The following is a 25,822-nucleotide window of genomic DNA, read 5'->3' as shown; positions in this document are numbered from 1 at the left end:
AAAATGGAAACATAACGTTCTCTTTCCGTTAATAATAAGGAAGCTAGCTCAAAAGATTTACAGATTTACAGACACTTGTCGATGCAAGTTTATTTCATTGTTTTTGCTTTAATTCGTTTGTTGTGTAGGCGCAGGCAGTATTTCACGCTAAACACCTATGTTAGTGGACGTCATCTGTTTATAACTTCACAAAATTGTAGTTACTTATTTTTTTTCATATATATACAGGGTTGCCATCGGCTTGAAACCAAAAATAAGGACAACAGAAAAAAAAATTTCATACAAAACAAAACAAACGTTTTTGAACAAATCTTTGCATTTTACGAGTCATGACATGTCATATGAAATATTTTGGCCAGAAACAATTTTTTGCAGCTACTCCTTGTTCGTAGAAAATACTTCGTGCATCTCACAACAGCTTAGGTCTAGGTTTACTGTTACTTGTAGCAGGGATTTGACCAGTAATTGTTGAAAATAAGACAAAAGAAGGACTCAAGCCAAAAATAAGGACATTTCTTAGAAATAAGGACAACAAACTTTTCTAAGACATAGCCCTTCAAAATAAGGACAAATCTTAGAAATAAGGACGGTATGGCAACCCTGTATATATATATATATATATTAATATATTTTTTCTAATATTTATGCTGTTCGAAGCTGGTTTTTGTTTACAAAAATGCAGGCTAGTACAGATTTGTACATAAAATGTTGTAGATCATACAATAATTATTTATGAAGCTGGTAAAAAGCCAAATACATTTTTGACTAAATGAAACTACTTTTGTGTCATCTTATAAATAATCTCTTGTATGAGTAGGGTTTTCATTCCAGAAATGCCATGTTGTTTATAAATATATAAATACATGTGATAGTTATTATTTTCATAGCATACAGTGCCCAGATTGGAAAGTTTTATTTTTGCGCGGAGGATATTTTTTTCGTCAAAATAATTGCACGGAATTACAATTTTCTGCGCGGATTGATAGACTTTTGATTGACAGGTGGATTTAACGATTAACGCAATTTGTATGTAACGCCTACAAGACTATCCAGCCGACAAAAAGAACAACTAAATAAAGTAATAAACACAACGAATCTTCAGTTTTGCTCTATTGCACATGCAGCTGTTCTGCTAGATTCTACAATTTTTCATTTTCATAACGATTCAAACATTTTGCTGATTTGTTTGTAAGGATAGTTTATGATTGTCAAACTGCTCTTAACTGTCAGTAATTAGAATATGTCATGCAGAAAACATTATTTTATGCAACTTGCCCAGCCGACAGTCACTTTAATAGTCAAACTACGTCCTAAAAATACAGATAAATGTACTTTTAATGATTACGTTAGTGAAATAGAAATGTTATTTCAAGCGTGACGATCGGTAATTTTCGATGGGCTTGACTGATTTACGCGGATTGTTCGCGAATAACGCTTGTATCGACATAGAACTGCATTGTGCAATGAAAAACTAAAATTTTAAAAAAGTTTATTATAGTTACCTACGAAAGCTGTGCTAAGTTGCGCGGACAACATTTTTTTGTGCGGATTACACGTAAAAAGCCTAAATTTGCGCGGATTACAAGGGGAAATCCAAAATATTGCGCGGCGGATAAATCCTCCACGCAGGCCATTCTTTCCAATCTGGTACAGTGCCACAAAAATATCTTTTAACAGCTGCAAATAGATTACCATCTGTAAAACTTGTTACAACAAAACTGTCTCTTAACTTAACATGTGACATATAAAAAAAAACTTGGTACACTTGTCATTCAATATGTTTTGGGTTTCATAACATTGCCAAACCCTGTTGGACTATCTTCAAGGAATTATAAACCATGGGGGAAAAGGAGCTTAAGGTTGGGATGATGACAAAAAGAGCCCAACAAAAGAAAAGTATTGGGCCAACAAATTACAAGGATAGAGTGTTTGTGTTAACTCCAACTAAATTGTCATACTACGAAGGAAATTTGCAGGTTAGATGTTAATCTTTTTTTGAAAAATGTGGGACTATTTGTTAGATATGAATGTATATTTAAGGTGTTGTTCAAACCTCAGACAGTTAATGAACAAAATGTAACTTGGTAACATCCTTGTCTGAGTGTAGTGTCTGGTTTGTACAAATTTAATTTTTTATGTGTTTTTGTATTTATTCCATGTTATGGCTTATTTCAGCAAAGAGGGAAGGTGAAGGGAAGTTTAAACATTAACCACATAACTTTTGTGGGAAACATCAATGATTCTAATTTACAAGGTTCCAACACATTTCAGGTATATCACAAAGTGTTCGTGGTTTCTTGTTTGTAGCATCAAAATCTCTGCATGAAAAGTTAACATTATGTATTGCTGAGACAAATTTGATTTTATAGATAGCGTATAATGACTGCTACTTGTACTGCTGTCCCAAAACAAGTCGAGAAAGGGATGAGTGGATTTTGGCAATTACACAAGGTAAGCTTTATTGCAAAAACACATTAATATGACACCAGCACACAATCGTTTTTATTTATGGTTGCGTGAGTGATAAAGCAATGAGACTGATAATCCTAAGGTTTAGTTTTTTATGAAGGTTTGTATTTGAATGTCTTCCTATAAATTGGAGAAAAAAGCAGTCCAGTAGATTTGGTGAGAATTAGTAAGACATAAAAATAGAACCTAATGTGACATATTGGTCGTATATGTATATTTTTTATTCAATTCTTCAAACCATTTTATACTATTTTGCTTGTTTAAAAACACTATACACGGACCTGAAGAGTAATTTAGTCATAAACATAACTGCCAAAGAACTGGTGTATATAGAATACATTTTGCAGACGTTTTAACAATCACTGTTGTCATCATCAGTGCAGGTTGTCAATCGAGAGGTAGAACACATTACAAGGCTTTTATTACACACACAAATTGCAATTATTACGTCACAACAGTACTTAAACTGCAATTGTCGCATCACAGCACTACTTGTATTAGTTGTAAAATATTGATGCTAGAGGCAGGAACTGACTGTGAGGCAAAAGCACAATGTGTTGAAACAGTGGTCCGCCAAAAAAAATTGTTAAAAGTGGGCCGTGAGCTGGAAAAGTTTGGGAAGCCTTGCTATTGGTAAAATAACTATACTTACTAAAGTACATGATTGAGGAGTTTCATACTTTATTGCTTGGTGCATTATAATTAACTTTTGTTCATCTTGAGACTTTGGATTCACCCAGTTTTTACCCAAATAATCGTTTTTGTGTTTAACAGTCCTTTAAAAAAGTATAGTAAAAACTATCACCCCTAATGTGTTTAAATTTTAAACAAATTGTTCAATGTGTTCTATTTTAGCATGTATAAACCAGGGAAATCTGTTGCAACAAAAGCACCACACAAAAATCTTTAGCAGTGGCAAGTGGCAATGCTGCCTGAAGAGTGACAAAAATGCACCTGGGTGTGAAATATACAATCCTAACCAATTACATCAACCAACACAACCTCCTATCCCAGGTAAGCAAAAACTGTTAATATTACCACCTTTTTACAGAACAGTTGCACCATCTCATTCAAATTGTTAGGGCTCTCCCCTATTTCACCGGCAATAAACAATTTTGGACTAAGAAGAAATACACTTGATGCTATGCCCCATTCAAACCCACCCTATCCTCCATCTAAACCATGGAGTGTATCGTCACATGATGACTATCCTCCCCCAGTTGCTGCTAGACCCATTCCCAAGTCAAACCATTCTTGGAATAAACCGTTACCTGCTGAACCACTTTCTCATACACTACCACAACCAGTGCAAAAACCATTCTGTCTGATACCCCCCGGAAAGCAGGGTGGACATTCACAGTGGCCAAGGACAAGCCCTGTTTCTAGTGGAAGTCAGGACCACACACCTAATGTCAGCACTTCTATGAAAACCTACCCAAGTCAGGGAAAATACCCACCAGGGGAAGGGGACACTTTTGACAATGAGCCAGAAGTAAGGTCTTATGGGGCAGGTGCCATGTACCCCAAAAGCCATGCTCTGTCATCACAAATTGTACCGGTGAAAAACTTTGAACCTTCATATCACCAGCAAGGTTAGATGCCGGCTGAAATTGATTGCATCAGCTGCATGACTTTAAGTTATCTTTTATGCATGATGAGTTAACCCTGCAATAATCCTTTTGAAAAAAGTAACACAAATTAGTAGTAGTTGTTGAATTTTTTTCTCCAATCTTTCAACAATTGATTGATATGCAGATGTTAAATATATATATCTTTTGTTGATTTCAAAGCGAGCACAAATTTAAATATTTACATTATGATTAATAACCTTTAACAAATAGTCAGTTTAAGTTCTGATTTGCATGGATTTTAGACATTTAATTACACATAATATCAAACTTGTTTTTTTTTGTTCATCACAATTTGTCAGTAGTTTGTGTGACATTTGTAGTGATGTAATTTTGCTCATTGACTTTAATTTGTCTTGTATATTTATGTGGTAGTGCAGTGCCACACACATGTGGGTTTGGGCGACACTGTCGTCATTAAGAAGTGGGCTAACGTGCATGTGATGCATGCTGTGTTAGCACAAACTCAGTACCAAGCTACCACTTGTCAGGAAGTACCCATGTCATTACTCATCAGCAGCTTGTGGCAATTTTTTCTGCAACTCAAACAAACAGAGTGCCGTCTGCTTGGATTAGTTTATTTTGCATCTTCCAATTTGTTTACATTTGCATCTGCTATTGCACTAAGGGCTTTTGATTTGATTTTGTAAATTGACCGATTACTAGCTAACACTTAAAAATTGATGCAAATCTTATTATTGACATTTTTAATTTGTAAACAAGTTTTTTGTTGTTTTGTTGCAGATAATTTCCCCCCACCACCTCAGCCAGCTCCTGATACATCAGATTTAAAAATTGTCACTGCAATATATGACTTTGAGGTTGGAGTTTAGTAAAAAAAATTTTAGGCAATATGAAATACAATCTTTTACAAAACATCAAAACCTAATCCTTCTAGCTAATGTAAACCAGAAGGTGCAGATTATTGCTTTCATATGGCTTTCACAAACAAGATTAAAAAAAAACTTTTGCTAAACTGTAGGTAACGTGATTTTGTTAACAGCCCCAGGAGCAGGGAGATATACCCCTTAGAGTAGGCGAGTCATACACGGTATTAGACACAGGTCGCCCGCACTGGTGGAAAGTGCGAAATTCAAACTGGGAAGAGGGATATGTTCCTGCAAATTACTGCAAAGAACAAACTGGAGATGGATTGGAAACACAGGAGTAAGTGTTATTATAAATTTCTTGGTTTTTGTGTAGCCTTGATTTTTGAGTGATGTTTTGGACATAAGTTTTACTGCATAAACTGCGATACAAAAAATTATAAATTATTATGTTATGGTGTATCAACTTTTCTCTTGCAATTTTATTCATTTAGTATAAGGTTCATCATAGTGAAGACTGTTTACCTTGTGTACAATCATAAACCCACATAATATGTCCTTAGCTCTTAATTTACAAGCTGATGCAATAAATGTATTCTTAAATTCGAATTTGTTTGTAATGATGACATTGGGTTTGTTGACTTTGCATGTTGTCATACTACAATAAAATTTAGTAACTAAATTTAGTCATAACATGGAATCTAAAAGTAACTTTATCTATGCATAGTTATCATGGAATACATACTACAAACACATGATATCAAAATCCTAAAAAGGGCAAATTTGTTTAACTTGTGTAATAAACTAGTTCACATGGAGTTTGAAATGAGGCAATGTTTTCTTTGCTTGTTGTCTGTCCTGCATTATCACCATAACCTCTTGATATTGCTCAGTACAGAAAAAAATCAACTTTATTAATTTGAAAACAATTTGCAGTTGGTTCCAGAAGGATCTCTCAAGACAACGAGCCGAATATTTATTAAAACAAGATGGCAAAGAAGGAAGTTTCATAATTCGAAACTCATCACAACCCTCAGTCATCTACACGTTGTCTGTTGTCTCCAAATGTGGAATGTAAGTTGTCTTTCATATTAGAATCATCAAACACATTATGAATATAATTTACAAGTTTTTCTCGCACAAATGTGCCTTTAATGGTAAAAAATAACGGCCCAAATAGACGTAAAAAGCGACATGCTTTATTGTTTAAGTGTTTCGGCAAATGCTCATGCCATTCAGTGATATGAAGGCCACATCATTTACACCCGTTTATATACACATGAGCCGCATAAAGGACCGTTATTTTCACCATTAAACTTATGAACAGATCCGTATATAGTGTTCCAAATGTGCCTTATATCAGTGATTTTCAATCAGTGTTTCACGGAACACTAATGTTTCGTGAAAGATTGTCAGGTGTTCTGGAAAACATTTATTAGTTTGATTTGTGTTCTACCATGGAATACCGGTTGCAAATGACTGGTTTAACACAGTGGGCATATATAGATTTTCTTTTATGAAAGTAATTTTCCATTATTACCAGTTTAAATCAACATTTGCTTTAATTTTTTTGGATAATGGTAAGAATGTACTGGGCCTGTTGCTTTTTAAGTAGAATACAGTAGTTGTGTGTGAGCTTGTATATTTTATTGAATTATTATGAAATTTGAATTGGTATTTTTATGCATAAAGTGTTCCGTGGCTCAAAAAAGGTTTAAAAACAGTGCCTTATACAATGGAATAGGATGAAATAGGAAATAAAAAAACACCTTGTGACACTAATTTGGCATAATGAGTGTGATAGCACAATAACCCAATGACTGTTAAAACAATATTTTGTTTGATTAAGTAAATTTTAACACCTAAATTTTTTTTAACAAGGTTTCGAATCCATTTTCTAAACTATCTTTGCGAACATGGTTTGTTGACTGGTGTCTAAGGTTTTCTGTTAATGTTTACTGCTAAAGTGAAAGTACAAGGTTTTATGTTTTATAGAGTAATTTGGTATAATCAGGGTTTGAATTTTAATTTATGTCTCTTAAAAGATAAGGTTTCTAGGGCATGCATAGGCTTTGCGTTGAAGACTGATATGATATTAAAAAAAAATTGTTAGCCAACATTAAGAATGTGTATATGGCTAGCTCTTTCCCTGTTATTTGACCCCAAAAAAGTTACTTAAAAATCTTCTTAAAATATTTTTTTAAGATTTCTTTCAGAATCGAAGTGTTCACATTAAAGAAATATGTTAATATTTAACAATCTTTAATGTTGTTTACTCAATCTTAATTACTTTCAGTATCGGGTAGCAGCCTGTTTCGCAATGTACTGTCAAGTGCAGGTGTCTCAAGAATATTTTATTTTTGAAACAAAACTCATACCTTCTAGCTATTTTTGTAGTGTTTACTCAAATTCCAAAAGTGTTTGAAAACTACCAGTTGTAGGATATTTTTTCACTTATCTCTTACTAAATACAGAAGTCTTCATTACAACTACAACTATATTTTAAAATTACATAGCAAAGTCTAACAATGCAAATATGTACTATATAACATAAACTGGGTAATCTAACATTAACACCATGGTAACTTTAGGATAAATGGACAACCAATCCTAAAGCACTATCACATCCGGAAGAACAGTCAAGACCAATTCTTCCTTTCAGAAAAACATGCTCATGCTACAATTATGGCATTAATCAACTACCACAAATACAATGCTGGAGGTATGTTTATCTGCAAGCCAGTTATATGCCCAATATGAAGACGTACAGTTTTAGTTTGGTTTAGAAAAGCTTAAGACATATTTTTGAAACCTTTTGAAAGTATGTTACCGTCGTTTTTTAGCATTATTTCTTAGGTTTGTTTGTCTAATGTTTTTGTTTACAGACTTTCAGTTGCGACTTCATAATCGCTTTGTTTCTTTAAGATGTGTTTGAAAGCTAACGCTACTTCATGCATGAACGGGCGTACTTCAAGGAAGTGTTTTCGTTGTTGAAAATTAATCTCATGTTGGCCATATCACACAGCAAACGCACAAGATAGTTTCACTTGATCATTTCGAAAGTAGTTGATATTGCTTAGCAAATCGCATACGATCCTCTCCCATACAATGTTCAGTGCGTTGCGGTTGTACATTACCCAGTATTGAAATAAGACAGGCGTTTCCAGTTGCAGCGTAAGTCTCTGTATTTTATTGCATTAATATGCAATTTTTTACAAGCAAAACCGGCGGTTCTCAACGTAGACGCTAGTTATCATTATGGGGGCCCTGAACAATAAAGGACGATTGGGGACGCTGAGAAAAAATTGAACAGTTAATACAAACTAAAACGACAGAATAGTTTTTGTTATATATCTTTCGGTGGGATTCGAACCCACGACAGGAGTCTTTCCAGGACTCGCGCTCCACCAACTGAGCTACGCAGGCTCAGTGGAGAATATAATAAACCGTGTTAACCATTAGTATATTACATTTTTGATGCGAAAATATAGCTGGTGAAAGAAAAAGTGTCTTTACCTCGGCCTTAAACATCGCGTTCATATGATCCGTGAAATAAACTCGTTTCGATTTTTGTATACTTCAAGGGAGGCATTTTTAACTTTCGTAGGCGTAAAAGGGACGTTGTAGGTAAAATGGGTTAGAAACACTGAGCTAAACGATTAACTTTGTGTCATCGAAACCACATGAAAAGGTTGTTCAAAGGCTATTGTGCGCATGGAAAGTTCTCGCAGCAATGAAATCACACGTATGCACGTTGGACTATAGCGTCAAAAACAATTTGTGTACCTGACTGAATACTCTGCTATTCCTCGATGCGTCAGTGCCTGTAATACTACGTGGGTTTTTAAAACATACTTTGGACCTAATTACTAACTAGGCCTGTCAAAACAGTATTATTGTTAGAACAAAACAAATTACTGGCGCTATTAGCTTTGTGCTTAACTTTCCGTGTTTTACCGAATTAAACGAATCAAAAACTACCAAGGATTTCAACTAGTAAATCTACAGTCCATTGTTACACAATGATGCTCCGATGTTGTAATAACCAATGCCTGCACGTGAAACTAAAATGTTGTCAAGTTTTTCGGCACTAAGGTACTTGTTGGCCGGTTTAAACCTTGCTTTTCTGGCTTGTTACGGTACTCTAACGGCCTTGTGAAACCTGACAGTTTTGGATTTGCTGCTTACGTGGGCCTTTTGGGTGTTTTTTAGGTATTATGCCGCGGTTCACTACACAAATAATATCATTTTCAAGGCATACTTTGCAGATAGTGAAAACTAAAATCAAATTTAGGGTAATGGGCGAGACTGTGTTTGGCACAAATTAAATAAGTTCAAAATGGGGTTGTAGCGATGGCGCGCACATCAGCGTTTTGTCATTAATCCTAAAACATGAAATGACTCGACAAAAACAAACATTTTGCGACACATTTGGAAATTTTCTGTGGTGCACTTGCTTGCCCCGACTTACGTTTTGGTTGCTTAGTGTGCTTAGGTATCATTTTGTCAATGTAACAAATCCCTTTGCAACAAGGGTGCACAAGCTTTTAACTATGACGGCCGCATCGTTTTTGTTTTAAAATTAGTCTTAACTGTTTGTGACGTCATCATCCATATTGTGACGCTTGCGGTGCTTGTTTTTCCGCATTGTTTGCACACAATAGGCGTACAAAAAGTCCGACGCATATGACTATTAGGCTGGTGATACTCTTTTCAACCCAACAAAAATCCAATTATAGCAGTTATGAAATCCAAATATTTCGCAAAAGTGTTGTATTTACGTCACGACGGCCAGTACACATACTGAATATACATGTTCACGGCAGCATAACTCGTCTCTGGGGCCGCAGGTTGTACACCCCTGCTTTACAACAAAATAGCTGTACTTCAATATTTTTTGAGCAATAGCATAATGACAATAGCTAAAGCGCCTGGCCTCTTGTTCCGTGGTGCCACATGTTACTCTGAAAAAAGGTTAAACAACAAAACTATTGGCCGAGTTTACTATGCAAAAGTATATAACGATGGGCAAGCACATTTATGTGATCTTTAAAGAAATGAAATTTTTTCCCATAAAACTGATGTTGTTTGAAAATATGTAGGCTTGTTTAGTCATCTTCACAACATTATTTGAAATAACATGTTTTGTTTTGTTCTTTGTTATACGTATATATTTAGACTACCAGTACTGAACCAGAATTGAACACATGAATACATGTTTACAAATAGACCACAAAACAATCGGTTTTATTTTTAGGTCTTGTTACAAGATTACGGCAGGCACCTCAAGCATTTCTTCGAACAGAGCGCCCTTCCACACATTTATTCAGTGACTCAAAATGGGAAATTGATGTTAGCGAACTAAGTTTTGATCGAGAGCTAGGAAGTGGTAAGAGTTACTCTACCAGCTTAACTTGTTCGTCATGTAAGATATTTCATTCCAAAGACTAAATACAGAAATTAGTGTAGTGTTATGATATGTACATGCACACAATTCATTAAAAGTTAACCTCGTATGAAGTGGAGTTATGGGGCTATTTTTCTTTTTGATACTTAAGTGAACATATTTGCTAAGCAAACCAAGAATAGAACCTGAAAGTTTAATTAAAACCTTCACTAACCTTGTGCAGTTGTCTAACTTAAAGTCCTATATCATTTAGGTCAATTCGGGGTAGTTCGACTGGGAAAGTACCGTGGTAAAAAGGATGTAGCACTAAAAATTATGAAAGAAGGAACAATGGAAGAAGATCATTTTATAGAGGAAGCTGAATTTATGACGTGAGTACAAGTGATTTGTCCATGTCGAAACTGAGTTTAAATTGTAGTTTGTGTTCCGTGTAAGAAACAAGGAACTTGGCTGAGGTTACTATTATTATGGGTCCCCTTCCCTGAAGGGGACACATATTGTTTTTGTCTATATATATTTTTTCTTATTTTCTTTTTTTCTTTCTAACGCAGATTTGTTCCCACGTTTTGGTAAAGAAAGAATGGTTCAAACTTTTTCAATTTACACACATTATAGATATTGGTCTAAAGATGGTCCATGTGAATTTTAACCCCGTTTGATCCCTCGGTTCACACACAGCCCCCTAATACGTGGAATTTTTAAAATGGCTATACTTGCTAAATTACTTCATTTAGGAGTTATATGCTTTGTTGTTTGGTGCAATATAAGGTATTTCAAAGAATTTTGTACCTTAAAAAAAGATTTACCCATTTTCACCCCTTAAACCCCAAAATATTCGTTTCTGTCTAACGCTGGTTTGTTAAATGCGCTTGGTCAAGAAAGAGTGCTTTAAATTTATTCAAATTTGCACAGATGTTAGTTATTGTTCCAAATTTGATCCTCCTGAAGTTTGACCCCAAACGACCCAGCAGTTCACCCACAGGCCCCCCAAACGAAAAAATTAAAAACGGCTGTACTGACCCAAGTACATAATCTGAGGGTTTCATGCTTTGTTGGTTGGTGCAATGTAAGCTATTCTAAAGAATTTTGTAACTTTTTATGGGATTCACCCAATTTTACCCCTTAAAACCCCAAAATAATAAGTTTTAGGCCAGAAATACAAGCCCTAATGTGCTGAAATGTTAAACAATTGTTTGCAGTAGGTTATTCGTTTAGTATTTAAAAATTGCCTTAACCAGCCAAATAGTTACTTTTAAAGCCCATAATATGTGTACACTGTCAGATAGAAGTCTCAACTTACAAGGTAGTGATTCACTTGTTTACGATTAAGGCGGGTGAATGCAGCGGGAGTGCTCAGCTTGACGTCCGGACGGACGTTTTACGATACAGTCGTGTTGGTGATTAGAAATCAGCTGTTTTTTGCACAGCTATGCTATGTCGTTTTATTAAGTTATCAAGCCCATTTTCAGTTTTGGAATATTGTGTTTAAAAACTGACCTTGAACGACAATATCAAGGTCAAAGCATGAGATTAAATTGAAAGTATTTTTCCTGTTCTTATTTACTGTTTTTTGTAATTATATGACAATAATGATGCAAAAAGAATACGGATAAAACTTTTAAAGTTGGGTTAAGGCTAAAGTTGGTTTTTTCCTTAAAATCTAAAAATAACCAGGATGTTTGTTTACCATAAATCCGCACAAACGCGCGTGTGGGGACCCATTCGTTTTCAATCATAAAACAATCATATGTGTAGATGATGGTATAGATCAAACTAGATGGTATAAGAGCAGTGTGAACTTTTTACAAAGGATTGGGCTAAAAACACTGAAACTTGTTTTTTTTACCACACAAACAATATGACTTTAATATTTCGTGTTGCAGTGCAACCTTTTATTAATAACATCAGGAAGTTTACAGAATAACTGGGAAAATTTAAATAAGCTAAAAAAAGTGTATGACACCAGCAAATTGGTGTTGTAGTTTTAGTCTTGTATCCTTAATTTGCATTTATCAATTAGGACTTGTACAGGAAGGGTGTAGTCATAATGATGCATAAATACTGTTAAGTTTCATCCCACAAATTACCATACAGAAGTTTGTTACAACAACTGGTAAAACAAAACACTAGTCTAAATATATTTTATAAGTCCAAAGTTGTATTGAATAATCCTGTTTTGTTGCGGTAAGTTATAAAGTTTAAAGAAGCCATCACCTGTTCAAAGAAAAAATTCTGTTGATAATGTAGACCAGTGGTTCTTAACCTTTTCTCTGTTGTTACCCACAAAATGTTTTGATGGATATCAATTACCCCTTTTTAGAAAAACATCACCTAATATAGCTTGCAATCCAAAATAAACCCACAGAAAAACAAAGTCATTATTTATTGTACATTCAAAGATTCATTTCAAATGCAGTTAATGGGAAGGTTGATATACTGCTTTTTAGCTACTAAGCGTGCAAATCTAGGCTGAGTGCAGGAGAGACATTACAAAATGTTTGCTGGTTACAATAATGATTATCAAGAATCTAAAGATAACTATAACAGAAAATCTATGTTACCCCTTTTAAAATGCCAAATTACCCCTTTGGGGGTAATTACCCACAGGTTAAGAACCACTGATGTAGACCATCACTTTTACTTTGCGAAACCCTTTTTGTGACTTGGGTTGGCTTATGATCTATTAAATGTAGTTAAATAATCTATTACAGCAGTGGTTCTTAACCTTTTTTCTTGTGCACCCCTTTCAAATCACCAACCAATTTTCACTCCCACCTGGGTTTTTGTATTCATATAGAATAGACCTAACCAACCTTAATGATTCAGCATCCCTGCACCCCCTAGGAACAGTTCTCGTACCCCCTGTATTACAGGAAATGTTGTCCTTTCACAATTCGGTAAAGCACAGGGTCTGTTTATTTACCCACAGAATCCATAACTATAGTCAGGGTTACCATACTGTCCGTATTTTGAAGGGCAATGTTTTAGGAAAAAATTATTGTCCTTTTTTTAAGATTTGTTCAAAAACGTTTGTTTCATTTGGATGAAAATGTAATTTTTCGGTTGGCCTTGTTTTGGGGTCCATGTCGATGGCAACCCTGTCTATAGTTTATTACTAGGTAATTGCTACCAAAAAAATGTTTTGTTTACTTATTCTGACATTAGAAACAAATTTGACAAACCAAAATTGATAATACCCAGGTCCCAGAATGATATGTAACACTTAATTAAGAGGCTAGGTCTGCCATACAGTATTTTTTCAAAGTTGCTTGATATTAAGAATGAAACAATTTTCATTTAGCAAACTTCACCATCCAAATCTTGTGGAACTATATGGTGTTGTTACCAAGCAAAGACCCATCTGCATTGTCACTGAATACATGGAAGGCGGCTGCTTATTGGAATACATCAGGAAGAACCACTACTTACAAACCCATCCAGATACGCTGCTGGATATGTGTTATCAGGTATGTTGATGTTAAAAAATGCGAAGTGTTTCTGCCCTACCGGTTTGTGGTAATGGGACTAGGTAACACACTACTTAGAATTTTAAGACCTCTGCACATTCGAGCTACATCATTGATGTTAATGTTCAGTAACTTTTTTCTACTACTCATGCCTTTACATTTTGCATCATGTAAATACACATTTACTTTCTTTTAATAGTGTACACTACTAATCAATTTATATGTACATATACAGAGAATTTATTCTTATTTAATGTAATGTACATTTATTTTCAGGTCTGTGGTGCTATGAAATACTTGGAGAGCATCAATACAATCCATAGAGACTTGGCGGCTCGTAACTGCTTGGTTGGCAAGAACCTGACCATCAAAGTGGCCGACTTTGGCTTATCAAGGTCAGTATTATATAAGGTTTGGCACAAGAGCATTTTTATTTAAAAAATATTTGACTTTCTTTGTTTTATATTGTGGTCTGTGTTACTTTCAAACAGATAAGTATGCAGCCACTGGCGCCCACTTATGGGGAGGCGGGGAGGCGCCGCCTCCCCGGGTATTTGCGTCGCTGACTACGTCATAAACCAGTTTTGCGCTAATTTATGCACACACAGTTTTGTAGTAACTCTGTACTACTGCACAGTCAACAACTGCCTAGTTTGAACCGACAAACCTTTCTGAAAAATCAAACAACGCATATTGTTACGTCACAAACGTATACTTGAAGTGTTATATGCAGGGTTGCCATACCGTCCTTATTTCTAAGATTTGTCCTTTTTTTTAACAATTACAAGTCAAATCCCTGCTAAAAGTAAACCTAGACCTGGGCTGTCGTGAGATGCACTACGTGTTTTCTACGAACAAGGAGTTGGAACAGATTGTTCCTGGCAAAAAGAAATATGACATGTGATATGTCAAGGCTCGTATAAATGCAAAGATTCAAAAACGTTTGTTTCGACATGAAAGTCCAATTTGTTCGTGTGTCCTTTGACATGAAAGTCCAATTGTTCGTGTGTCCTTATTTCGAGTTCCATGTCGATGGCAACCCTGGTTATATGCAATGAACCATTGGATAAAAACATGCAAGAAGTGTTTGCTAAAACTCGGTCAGCAACATCGACACAAATTGACATCGTTTACAAAGGGGGTAGCCAATTTTTTTTTCAGGGTAACATGAAAATAACATGAAAAGCATGCCGCATAACATGAAAATGACATTAGACGGCCACATCGCTTACAAGCACAAACGCAGCGCCGTTCCGCAACTGTGGTCTACAAAGCGCTTTTGTGGGACCAGCAGGAGCTATACAATATTATTAAGAGATAGCGCTACTGTCGAACTATAAAATTATGTGACATAAATTACTAACTTCTCATTTATGTCATCACAATTAACAAAGAAAGGCACCTGTACACGCACAGTAACGAAAGCATTGATACTTTAAGTCTTGTCTGTGATGTAACAAACTGATTTTGGATCATTTTTATGCGTCCTGTGAAGTGTAAAACTAGGTAAACTTAAGACCACATGTTGTTGTGGGAACTCTTTGGTGGCAAATTAACTTTCAACGGTTGACTCGTTATTTTCCAAGATATATATTTAGAACAAAAACCTTCGCGGGCTTTACTTTGGTAATTCCTGATTTAAAATAAACTAAACTTAAATGCGTTACATGCAATTTCCTGTGTAAATAGAAAACATGGTTGAAACCAACCAAACGACCTAGAAACGTAAGAAACGATTATTATAATGGCTTTTTAGACGCATGTGCGCCTTGTTGCGTAAAAATAAAACATGCTTTGTAATAATTGTTGCGGGGATGAAAAAATGTATTACTGTATAGTTGGGTCGGCTTCGGCTGCTAATGTTATGTATACTAGTACCGAAACACTGCAAAGGGTGTAACTTGCGACGTTAAGTGACGTCCGGGCTGAATATTTCCGTCTTTACCGAGTTATAAAATTCTGCCTCCCCGCCGATTTTAGCAAGTGGGCGCCTATGTATGCAGCTAAATGTTTGATGCTATAAAATTGTGCTTTAATGAATTATCTTTTGCTAATTTAACGTTCGAAATTTGATTGTTTGAAACCTTTTCGTGGTGCACTTCAGCAAAATCATTTTGTTTCTTCAACTGAAACTTTTTTCTGAAATTTAGATACGTTCTTGATGATGAATACACAAGCTCACTGGGAAGCAAATTTCCTATAAAATGGGCGGCACCTGAGGTTCTCAATTACACCAAATTTAGTTCAAAGTCAGATGTTTGGGCATTTGGTGTGCTTATGTGGGAACTATTTACAGGTACAGCTCTCTCCGTTATTCATGATGATTACTAAAATGAGTTTCACTGTACAGATGATTTTTAAGGCCCAGTTGTGAGACCATCATTAACACTATCCGTAAAGGTACAGCTGATAAGTCTCTTGATGTTGTTTTAGGTGGAAAGACCCCTTACAGGGCTTTTAGTAACACAGAAGTGGTGGAGAGGGTTGCCCAGGGACATAGACTGGAGAGACCACAGAACTGTCCGCATGCTGTGTACAGTCTGATGCTAAACACTTGGGACATGGAACCTGAAAAGAGACCCTCATTTGAATCATTACATACCACTTTTAATGATCTCATCGATACTGTAAATGCAAGTTGTTTGGCAGAAGGCATGTATGATGCTGGAAACTGAGTTAAACAACATATTTTATGGCCAGTTGTACTTCACACTTGCTTGTGATTCCTACAGTAATCAGCATGTGCACTTTCCTTTCGTGACCAAGTCAGATTTGTGTTTTACTCTGCTTTAAACCTTTTCTTCACTTAATCATGTCTGTTCCCCAAACAGAAACCAGAGCTGTAGGGGGGCCAACCAGTTTCTATGCATTTAACATTTCTTCAAATCGTTACATCATTTTATGCAGCAGCCTTTGTATATTTTTTTGAGCTTCTATTGTACACCCTAGGTACACGGACCAACAACCTGCAATATTTGCACTACCAAAGAGGCTTCAAAAATGTTTGAACATTATGTATACTGATGCACCTAAAGTTTTAGTTGTCCAAAACATTTTGAGTAAATATACCTTATTAGCATTGTTTTGGTGTCAGGCAAATTTTCAAATTGTCAGCCAACAATTTTGTTTTGTACAGCTTTTATATCATAAAGGCCATTTCTGTCATAAAAAAATTTGACTTGTCTTAAAACAACAATTGATTCTTTTAGGGGGTAAGTGTAAGACGGGATAGGTGTATCACTAGTCTTATGCCGAATATGTGTGCCTTGTTTTAGTTATACATATTTCATTTTGTTGTTGTTTTTTATCACAGAAATTTGATGAATCAGTTGTTTTGTAATTTTATCTTATTTATTGTTATGTGATCTCAAGTGCAAAAATAATATTTTATCTGCCCTGTAAAAGAGTGTTTTGTGTCAAAAAATGCAACATAATGATTTATTGACGAAAAACAACAATACAACTTTACATGTCAGGTATAAAATTCAAGAAACTATAAATTTTAGTTTAAACTATCAATATCTCTTAGGGTGTTGATCAGTCTCTTTACTCCTGGCATCCACTGACTGACCTACAAGCAAACATTTTTTTAACAGTTAGCTTAGATCCATGTTTTTGACCTTTTTTGGAAACTGCCTAAAAAATTTCCAAGTGGAACAATATGCCTTATCAATTCTAAAATGTTAGCTTTATTTCAGATAAAACTTTATATGGTTAAAAATTATATAATTAAAAAGCTATTATACTTGAAGCAAGATGATTACTGTCCCTCAAAATAAATTGCTTCATATGTAACTTGTTGGTAAACGCAAGTTACCTATTTACCTCTGAAAAGTGGTCACAGGTCAAGGCGACATGTATATCCCATGCCTTTTGGTGCTGCTTAGTGGACAGGTAAAAAACCAGCTCTTTCATTTTGTTTGCCACATTATCAGAAAGCTCATTGACCTCTTTCAATTTTACAAACATAGAGACTTTTTTCTCAACTTCTTTTCGTGAAGCAGCCTAAAACATAATTTTGACTTCATGCATGGAAGTTAAGCATACGTCTTACAAGACACACCTCCAATTTATCCACGAGCATTTGTATCTGTGTTACTACGTCAAATTTGTCATCACATGTAGTTTCCACCAGATCATCAGGCAGTTTGTTTTGAACAGGTGACACCATGTCCTTTGCAGGTCCACTACCGGGTGTAAAGATATCAACTTTTACTGTTGGTTTGTCAGATGTTTTTGTTTCTTCTTTATTGTCAGCTACTTGAAGGAAATTGCATGTTGGTGGGGGTTTACTGGCATCTAGTCCTATACTCTCTGTGTTTTTTGCAGTAGTAGTTTCATTACCCAAGTATGCCACCCGCTTGTTTAAAACATTTCTTCTTGTCTTTGTCTCAGAATACACTTGATAGTTTAGTTTTGGCGGATCATTCCACCCTGGCCCACCAGGCTGCATTTTACCTAATTTATAATAAAAACAACTTTTCCTAAACCTACACCTTCATACAAAACACACACACACACACAATGCATCTGTTACCATTGTTTAATTTGATTGGTGGATAAACTATGACAAAAACCATACATTTCTACCTCCCAATACACAATATCATGGAACATATAACAGAGTAGGACGAAAAATTTTGCATCTATAATATTAGCCCTACTTGTAATCTGAGGAATCTACACATTCCATGCCATTGAATTCACCTTCACACTTAAAAAACTTTTTAATGGTATCTTTAGTGCATTGGTTATCATAATCCAATTTTTCCCAAGCGAAGTACTCATAATCTATTTGCCAATCTGGACTCCTCTTGAATGCAAGTTCGTCACCAAGCCAAATCCAAAGACCCTCAATAGCCAATTTTTTTGGTGGACCATCATCACAAAGTAGCAGCATGACACCAAAAGCATTTTTACGAAGCTTTTCCAATCTTTGCAGCATCCCATTGATTAAGTTCATTGACATAAAATTGATTTTCAATTCATCATTGTACATGTACTTGCAGTGCCAAACTGAATAATTTTCTTTGGGGAAATTATCCAGAAAATATTGGTAGGCGACCTCATGTGAATCATTAGAGAATGTCCGTTTCCACTCTTCCATGTTGAAGGTAGCTTCTGGACAATTGGCCCAAGGGTCCGTCTTTTTTGCTGGTGCTTCTGGGAGAGCTACTGTTTCTCCACCACCAACTTCTTTCTTCTTAGGTTTCTTCTCTTCTTTAGCTTTTGTCTTGGGTGGTTGCTCTTTTTTAGCTGATTTGCCACATACCTCGTTGTACTTTTTGGCATCGAATTGTGCCATTTTGGTACAGAGCTGTACATCACCCAACACAGATTTGAATTGTGGTTGATTAATCAAGGTGGTAAACCAGCGGTTTACATTTGGAAATGCTGCACGGAAATCAGCATCAAAAACCCCAACATACAGCATCAGCAGTGTACAAGCAAGAGAGATATCTGCTTGAGTAATCCTTTCACCAACCACAAATGTACGAGACAAAAGATGATTGTTTAGCAACATCATAACTTTTTTAATGTCTTCCTTTGCTTTTTCTGTTGCTGCTTTGTTGTACTGCATAATACCAAGTGTAGGATAAATCCAAGTACAAGCTAAAGGAAGAATTTCGTTGTCAGCCACACCAATCCATTGCAAGACTTCAGCCTCGTTAGCCCCACCTCTGGTTTCATCATTTCCCACATAATATGCAATGGCGTTCGTCTCAAAGAGGGTTACTTCATTCCCTTCAAAGGCGGGTACCTTGCCCAAAGGAAACTTTTTTAAAAATTCCGCAGATTTGTTTGTTTCTCCAACAACGAAGTCGGCAACCTCTACACTTTTTCCACTAAAAGCTGCAGCAATTTGAATCTTTTGCGCTTGAAAGCTATTAGGAAACGCATACAGTTTTCCTGCCATTTTGATGATTTGTAACTGAAATAAGCCTGGTGACACGTAAATCAGGTACCACGCCACAGGGAGAAGTAAAAAAGAGCTTCACAGTCCCCTTCGCGTTTGCGCAATGCGTGGACAAGCACATAATCCAAACCTACAGGGTATTAAATTTATTGGCATCAGTAAAAGGTACCAGCGGGAATGCAAAACTAATAACACACTGAAGGACATTATTTGTATGGAATTGGCTTATTAAAAATGTACGAAGATTGGAGGGCAAGTAAAAATGTTTGTTTATACGGTCTTGATTGTTGTTGTGTACATTTTAAACAAACAAACAAACTACACCTCGTTGTTTACGCAACTTACATTTGTTTATCCGCTAATTTATCTCGAACTCTGTGGCAAAACTGGAATATTCCGATTGTAAGTTTAATCTATTACGTGTGACGTCATAAACAGTGATCGACAATCTTTCAATTCTATCTATCTAGTATCTATTGATTAAGTTAGACATTAATCTGGAGATTCAGGTACCACATAGGTCATAGGATATTACGAGAATAGCACGAAGACAATCAATTATGACGAGTTGGTGATTGAGCTTGTGACGTGATTGCTACAAAGCATTTTTCCTCAAATATTTTTTAGCAATCTTAGACGACTTTGAACAGCGATTTAAATGAAGTAATGGACAGTATAATCTTCACAGTTCTGCTGTTTTTGACCATAGAACGCTAGTACGTTTGCAATTGGGCGTAACGTAACCGGCATAACATTGCACATGGCAAATTTGGATATGGACCAGACGAAGAGTGGCTGTAAACATTACCAGCGAATGTGCAAGTTTGTCAGTCCTTGCTGCAGCAAACTATTTTCTTGTCGGCTTTGTCACGACGAAGAAATTTCTTCTCACAAACTAAACAGACATGCTGTTGAAAAAATTGTATGTTGTGCATGTACTGTGACACAAGGAATTTCAAACAAGTATGTACTGATAAGTTTATACATCTCCATAGTTACATTTTCTGTCTCTTCTTTCATATGTTTTACTGGTACACTTCACCAGCAGGAAGATTTTAGTGATGTTTTCATTCTTTGTAACACAATACTTTCCAACAGATGTATTTCTTGCCATGTTAAATTTGGCAACTACTTTTGTGCTATTTGTCGACTTTATGATGATAAGGACAAGGGACAGTTCCATTGTGAATTATGTGGAATTTGTAGAGTTGGTGGGAGAATAAATTTTAAACATTGTGAAACCTGTGGATTTTGTTTACCGAACAGCATCATTGAAAGTCACAAGTTAGTTAAAGCCAAAAAAATATTGAACAAAATAATACAGGGTTTATAAATATTTTAAATGTTTTGCTTGCAGATGCATTGAAAGTAATTCCAAAAGGAACTGTCCAATTTGTCTTGAAGACATACACAATTCCACAATTGCCAGCCATGTTCCAAGTTGTGGACATGTTTTGCATACCTCATGCTATGAAAGCTTATTAAAAGCGGGAGATTACCGTTGTGCAATTTGTGGTGTTTCTGTTGTATCCATGAAAGAACAATGGAAAATGGTTTCAATTTTGCTTTTTCATGCTGCAAACTATTCTACTAATGGTGTTGTGTCCTTAGTTTTTTGGTATTTACCTAAATACCACAAATATTTAAGAAAATAACCAAAACTAAGCCCACACAACCATTTAAACTTTTTGAAAATTTATTCAGGTGTTATAGTAAATCCACGTTATCAGTTTTAATAAGGTTAATATTTTTCAAACAGTAACATGGCATCAGCCAATCCTAAAGTTTGACTGCTGTACATATTTTACAGTTGGACACAGAAATTGAGCATACACCAATGCCTGAAGAATATAGTAATATCAAGCAGTGGATATTATGCAAAGACTGTCATAAGGTAAAGCAGCATAATGCCAATTTACTTTCATTTAAAAATGTGACTACAATCCCTTCCATATAAAGGTGTTTGGTATGTTACAAAGTAAAGTCAACCTTTGTTGAATAAATAGGTTTGGCCTCTGGTTCAATTGTGTTATTTGTTATATTTAGGTGATTTATTTTTTGTATCTGTTTGGTTGCTACAATAATGCTATAAAAGGTTTTGTAAAAATGTCCTTTTCTGAAACAAACCTGAAACATATACTTGCAACTATTGTGGTTTATTGTGTGTGTTTTCAGGTGTCGGAGGTAAAGTTCCATATTCTTGGCCTAAAATGTCAACCATGTGGGTCATACAACACTTGTGGGACAGATGCTCCCTCCACTGAAGTTTAGCACTGCACAACTTATGCTTCAAACGCTCATTTGCATTACGTCACTCCTATCTGCAAGATCCCAACACGTTTTTGCAGATCATCATCAACAGAAATGTTTAGTGAATTCGTATATTGACAGGAGTTTCCTAAAATAAGTCATTAGCCTGCTGTGTGTACCACTGTACAAAATGATTTTCACAATAGGGAAGTTCACCCCTGGAAATGTTGGAGCGCACAGATAAACGATTTTTGCCCAGTTCAAAAACATGTTATTTGCATTTAATGTGATCTGATGGAGTACTAGCAACATGGAAGTACACGTTGTTAGTAAGGCTCACTCTGACGATTTGGTTTATCAGTTCGACGTAAAATGGACCACTTATAAAAAAATGATCGGCACAGGATAACGTTCAGCGATCTCTTTCATGTTTTTCGAATACTAACAAGTATGTAATGGTTCAATGGTACGCCAACATCGTTTGCGTTTTGTATTTGAGTGTCGCTCTGCGGCTTTCCAAAGGGGCGAAAATCGTTTCTGGCCTATATTTACCAACGCAAAATTATGACACAAATGTGACAGAAAGTTAAGTATGCCCCAAATAAACCTTTAAACCAGCGAGTTTCTCAACCTGGGGATCGCGACCCCCAAAGGGGTCGCCATTAGTGATGTACCGAATCGGCGAACCTTCGATTCGGCCGAAACCGAATATTCGGCGGTTTTGCCGAATAAATTCGGCCCAATCAACCAAATCATTTTTAACGCCATGCGAAGTCGTACTCTACGTGTTTGACATGAAAATATAAGTTTACCTACCAGGCAAATTAGTGGAGAATTGTTGTGTTTTGTCCTTATTTTAGTTCTGTGGGGTTTAACAATTGCTGATTTTTCGTCTGCAGTGCAAAAAGCGATTAATGATTGACGCCATTTTCGTTTGGACTAAGCAGAAAAGACTCATTTAACGCTTTTTAATGTGTGTTCGTAAAAGATTCGGTTTCGGCCGGATCCCAACAAATTATTCGGCCGAAAAAATTCGGCAAACCGAATATTCGGTAGGATCTCTAGTCGCCAGACATTTATGAGGGGGTCGCGAAGACGCAACCCAAAAACCCAATTGCGAAAGATTTTTATGCAAACTTTCCCCGTGACTTCTTTTTAGCATAGGCTATAGCCTAGTATCTCACACAACAGTTATAGGCTTCAACAGCATTAGCAAATATATACGTCTAATCGTCTATGGTTGTGTTTTTGGCTTTTTTAATATAAAAAGCCCGAAACATTGAAAAGGATTAAATTAGATTTAGCCTAGGCTATGGCGACATGAGCAATAACTACAATTTTAGGAGTTTTCTGTACAGCAAAATGTATGATAAACACACTACGGTAGAAAACTTCTAATTAAGTTATAAGGATGCTGTATTCGGATTCAAAACGGTTTTGCTCTTGGACCGCAAGTGCTATAGGCTATAGAGAAAAATGCAAAAAATATAGCCTATAGCCTAAACAGTTTCAGTAAAAAGAAAATAATGTTCTAATCGTTACTAAAAGTACCATTTCATCTTGCCGTTTCCGGTCTCGAACGCAGAAAGCCAATTGCATAAAAATTAGGAATTTTTTGGTCGGTTTAGGCAGTAGTTTTGAACCTTTTTTTGCTTTGCGACCCCCTTTAGAGGTTTTCTAATAGCCTACCAAGCGACCCCTTAACAAACGTACTATACCCAAAGCAAAACAATTAGCTTAAGTAGGCTATTTCGAAAATATTTAAAAGAATTCTTTCCAACACAACAACCCATAACTATTTCATATAATTTCCACACTGAAATACGCTTTGAAAAAAAAAGTTTATAACATCGTAAACCAAATGTGAAACATAATTGTGCCTTAAAGCAGGGGTGTGCAACCTGCGGCCCGCGGGTCAAATGCGACCCTTAATTAAAGGTTGTGCGGCCCGCAGAGACGCTTGGATTTTAAATGTACTGACAAACGAGTCTAACTAATACATGTTTTTGAGCAGATTAATGCGTCCAATGCTATTTTTCTGCAACCTGGCAATATGTGACTAGAATCAAATGCAAATTTTACTTGTAGTTGAGCATATTTGGTTAGCAACAAATTGAAATCACCTTGTGTTATACACAGGTGCGGCCCGTAATCTAAATTTGGCAATTATATTTGGCCCTACAGTAACAAAGGTTGCACACCCCTGCCATAAAGTGTCTCCATAAAGGAGTTCTAAACGGGGCCGAACTCAACCCACCCTCAAAGTAACTTTGCAAGCAAATCCATGAAACCGAAACCTTTTTTTTAATAAACAAAGCCCACAAAAGGCCCAAAAGTTGCTTGAATTGCAACATAAATTGTTACATTTTATTTGCCAGTAATTACCTATTTCTATTGATTCCCGCTTTTTCTCACTGCAACTTGTGTTGCAACCTATTGCGTTGTGTGATGTAACAATCGACTGACAGTTTTGTGTGATAACGCAACGTAGTTTAGTTCTTTTCGTTGCTGACTTCCGTGAAGTACGGTGCTGCGTCGTTTGTTAGAAAAGCCGTTGGCGATTATTGGTGATTCACTTTGTCTATATGTGTTTAAGGTTCTGGTGTAGCTACTTTTTTGACCAAACGCAATAACTTCCTAACCCTATGACGTAACCTTACGATATTGATATGCAATGAACTACATCATAACCCGGATACGTCATACATATAATGACGTCATCATAGAGTAATGCAGGGCTTTAAAAAACGAAGTTTTGTGAAACATTCATCGTAGTTTATAATTGAGGTAGTAGATGTGCGCAAAATGTCTTTAAACAGCATTAATGTGATGAAAATGTCAGAAATGGGCGTGCTTCGTGATCGGCAAAAGGTCATTGTTTTTGTCGCGAGTTTAGCCTTCTTGCAAATAGTAGTATGTCGTGTCCCAGTTGCAGGTGCAATATGGTCGAAAAAAGATGGGATCCAATCAAGCTTGATGGATATGTTTGACGGTGTCATTCTGGGGTACGTTATTTCATAGTTCATTTATCTTTTAAGTGTTGGAGTGATTTTTTAATAACTTTTTAGAGTTGTAGAAAAGTTGTGTCTCTATCGTATACGAAAGGAAAAAAAGTCATCAGTTGTTAACCTTTGGACACGTGACGTCACACAAGACGTGTTAATGCAAGAATGCGTTTGCATCGATTGGTGTAATTTTCTGCCTGAGGTATAGGAAATTTGGTATTTTTTTCGTTTTTATATGACTACATTTAAATTACACCGAATCGCAGATATGCTCCCAAGATCTATTGCAAGGCCACACGTGATCGGTGGTGTTGGCCACATTGTGGCCATAGATGAAACCATGGTGGCGAAAAGAATAAGCGGCTCTAACGCTCAGACCCTTTCGCGAGCAATGGGTTTTTGAGGGCATTGACCTTACAGCAAGGTATTATATGTATGTAGTGTTATTTACCCTGATGGAGGCGACCTGCATAGGACGTCGGAATAACAATTCATTTGCCAGAAGAGCTCTATAAACTTGTATGTTGTATTGGTTTACTTGTTGTCATGATTCTTTTCTTTCAGGGAATGCTTCCTAGAACTCGTTGCTCGCATCAGGGACCGAGCAACTCTCGAGGGTGTCATATCTCAGTTGCTTCCCAAACGGAAATCTGGTCTGGTGAGTGGGTAGCAAATAACAACTTGTCACGTAAGAAAGCTATATTCCTGATACACGTCTGATTATAATGACTACATACAACTGTTTTAGGTATGCCATGCTGCAGCAGTAGACACACCGCACTGTCTCCTAACGGAGTCCATGCATACCAATGATAATAAGATCTTGTGCGACTGCAAAAGGGAGTTGGGGGC

At 36.1% G+C, this 25,822-nt stretch overlaps 4 protein-coding genes across 6 annotated transcripts; 2 read left to right on the top strand and 2 right to left on the bottom strand.

Moving 5' to 3' along the window:
- The first annotated feature begins 869 nt into the window (after positions 1–869).
- On the top strand, positions 870–17,202 carry LOC145237425 (tyrosine-protein kinase Tec-like). 2 transcript variants are annotated; one of them, XM_080100278.1, is made up of 15 exons: positions 870–1,976; positions 2,176–2,271; positions 2,370–2,451; positions 3,325–3,483; positions 3,552–4,061; positions 4,842–4,918; positions 5,101–5,264; positions 5,861–5,998; positions 7,516–7,646; positions 10,182–10,313; positions 10,585–10,702; positions 13,633–13,798; positions 14,075–14,193; positions 15,949–16,094; positions 16,232–17,202. In XM_080100278.1, exons 1-15 carry the CDS (start codon positions 1,839–1,841, stop codon positions 16,471–16,473), a joined length of 2,418 nt encoding a protein of 805 aa, XP_079956404.1. In that variant the 5' UTR covers positions 870–1,838; the 3' UTR covers positions 16,474–17,202. The 2 variants fall into 2 exon arrangements, with proteins under 2 accessions (XP_079956404.1, XP_079956405.1); XM_080100279.1 differs by lacking the exon at positions 3,552–4,061 and having other exon boundaries at positions 882–1,976.
- A 20-nt stretch (positions 17,203–17,222) lies between these two features.
- On the bottom strand, positions 17,223–18,312 carry LOC145237429 (steroid receptor RNA activator 1-like). Its single transcript, XM_080100284.1, has 3 exons — positions 17,862–18,312; positions 17,624–17,803; positions 17,223–17,369 (listed from the first exon to the last, which is right to left on the bottom strand). Exons 1-3 carry the CDS (start codon positions 18,249–18,251, stop codon positions 17,301–17,303), a joined length of 639 nt encoding a protein of 212 aa, XP_079956410.1. The 5' UTR covers positions 18,252–18,312; the 3' UTR covers positions 17,223–17,300.
- A 15-nt stretch (positions 18,313–18,327) lies between these two features.
- Positions 18,328–19,817, bottom strand: LOC145237426 (elongation factor 1-gamma-like). The gene has a single exon (XM_080100281.1). The coding sequence runs from the start codon at positions 19,713–19,715 to the stop codon at positions 18,459–18,461; it is 1,257 nt and encodes a 418-aa protein (XP_079956407.1). The 5' UTR covers positions 19,716–19,817; the 3' UTR covers positions 18,328–18,458.
- Positions 19,818–19,846: 29 nt separating this feature from the next.
- On the top strand, positions 19,847–22,789 carry LOC145237428 (RING finger and CHY zinc finger domain-containing protein 1-like). 2 transcript variants are annotated; one of them, XM_080100283.1, is made up of 5 exons: positions 19,847–20,678; positions 20,814–20,999; positions 21,073–21,333; positions 21,526–21,609; positions 21,891–21,968. In XM_080100283.1, the coding sequence occupies exons 1-5, from the start codon at positions 20,476–20,478 to the stop codon at positions 21,901–21,903; spliced, it is 747 nt and encodes a 248-aa protein (XP_079956409.1). In that variant the 5' UTR covers positions 19,847–20,475; the 3' UTR covers positions 21,904–21,968. The 2 variants fall into 2 exon arrangements, with proteins under 2 accessions (XP_079956409.1, XP_079956408.1); XM_080100282.1 differs by having other exon boundaries at positions 19,863–20,678; positions 21,073–21,268; positions 21,891–22,789.
- The last annotated feature ends 3,033 nt before the right edge of the window (positions 22,790–25,822 follow it).

The sequence above is a fragment of the Phallusia mammillata genome, chromosome 7 (genome assembly GCF_965637545.1).
Source record: "Phallusia mammillata chromosome 7, kaPhaMamm4.hap1.1, whole genome shotgun sequence".
NCBI lineage: Eukaryota > Metazoa > Chordata > Ascidiacea > Phlebobranchia > Ascidiidae > Phallusia > Phallusia mammillata.
Note: the sequence above shows the minus strand (reverse complement) of the source record. Positions and strands in the feature narration are given on the sequence as shown.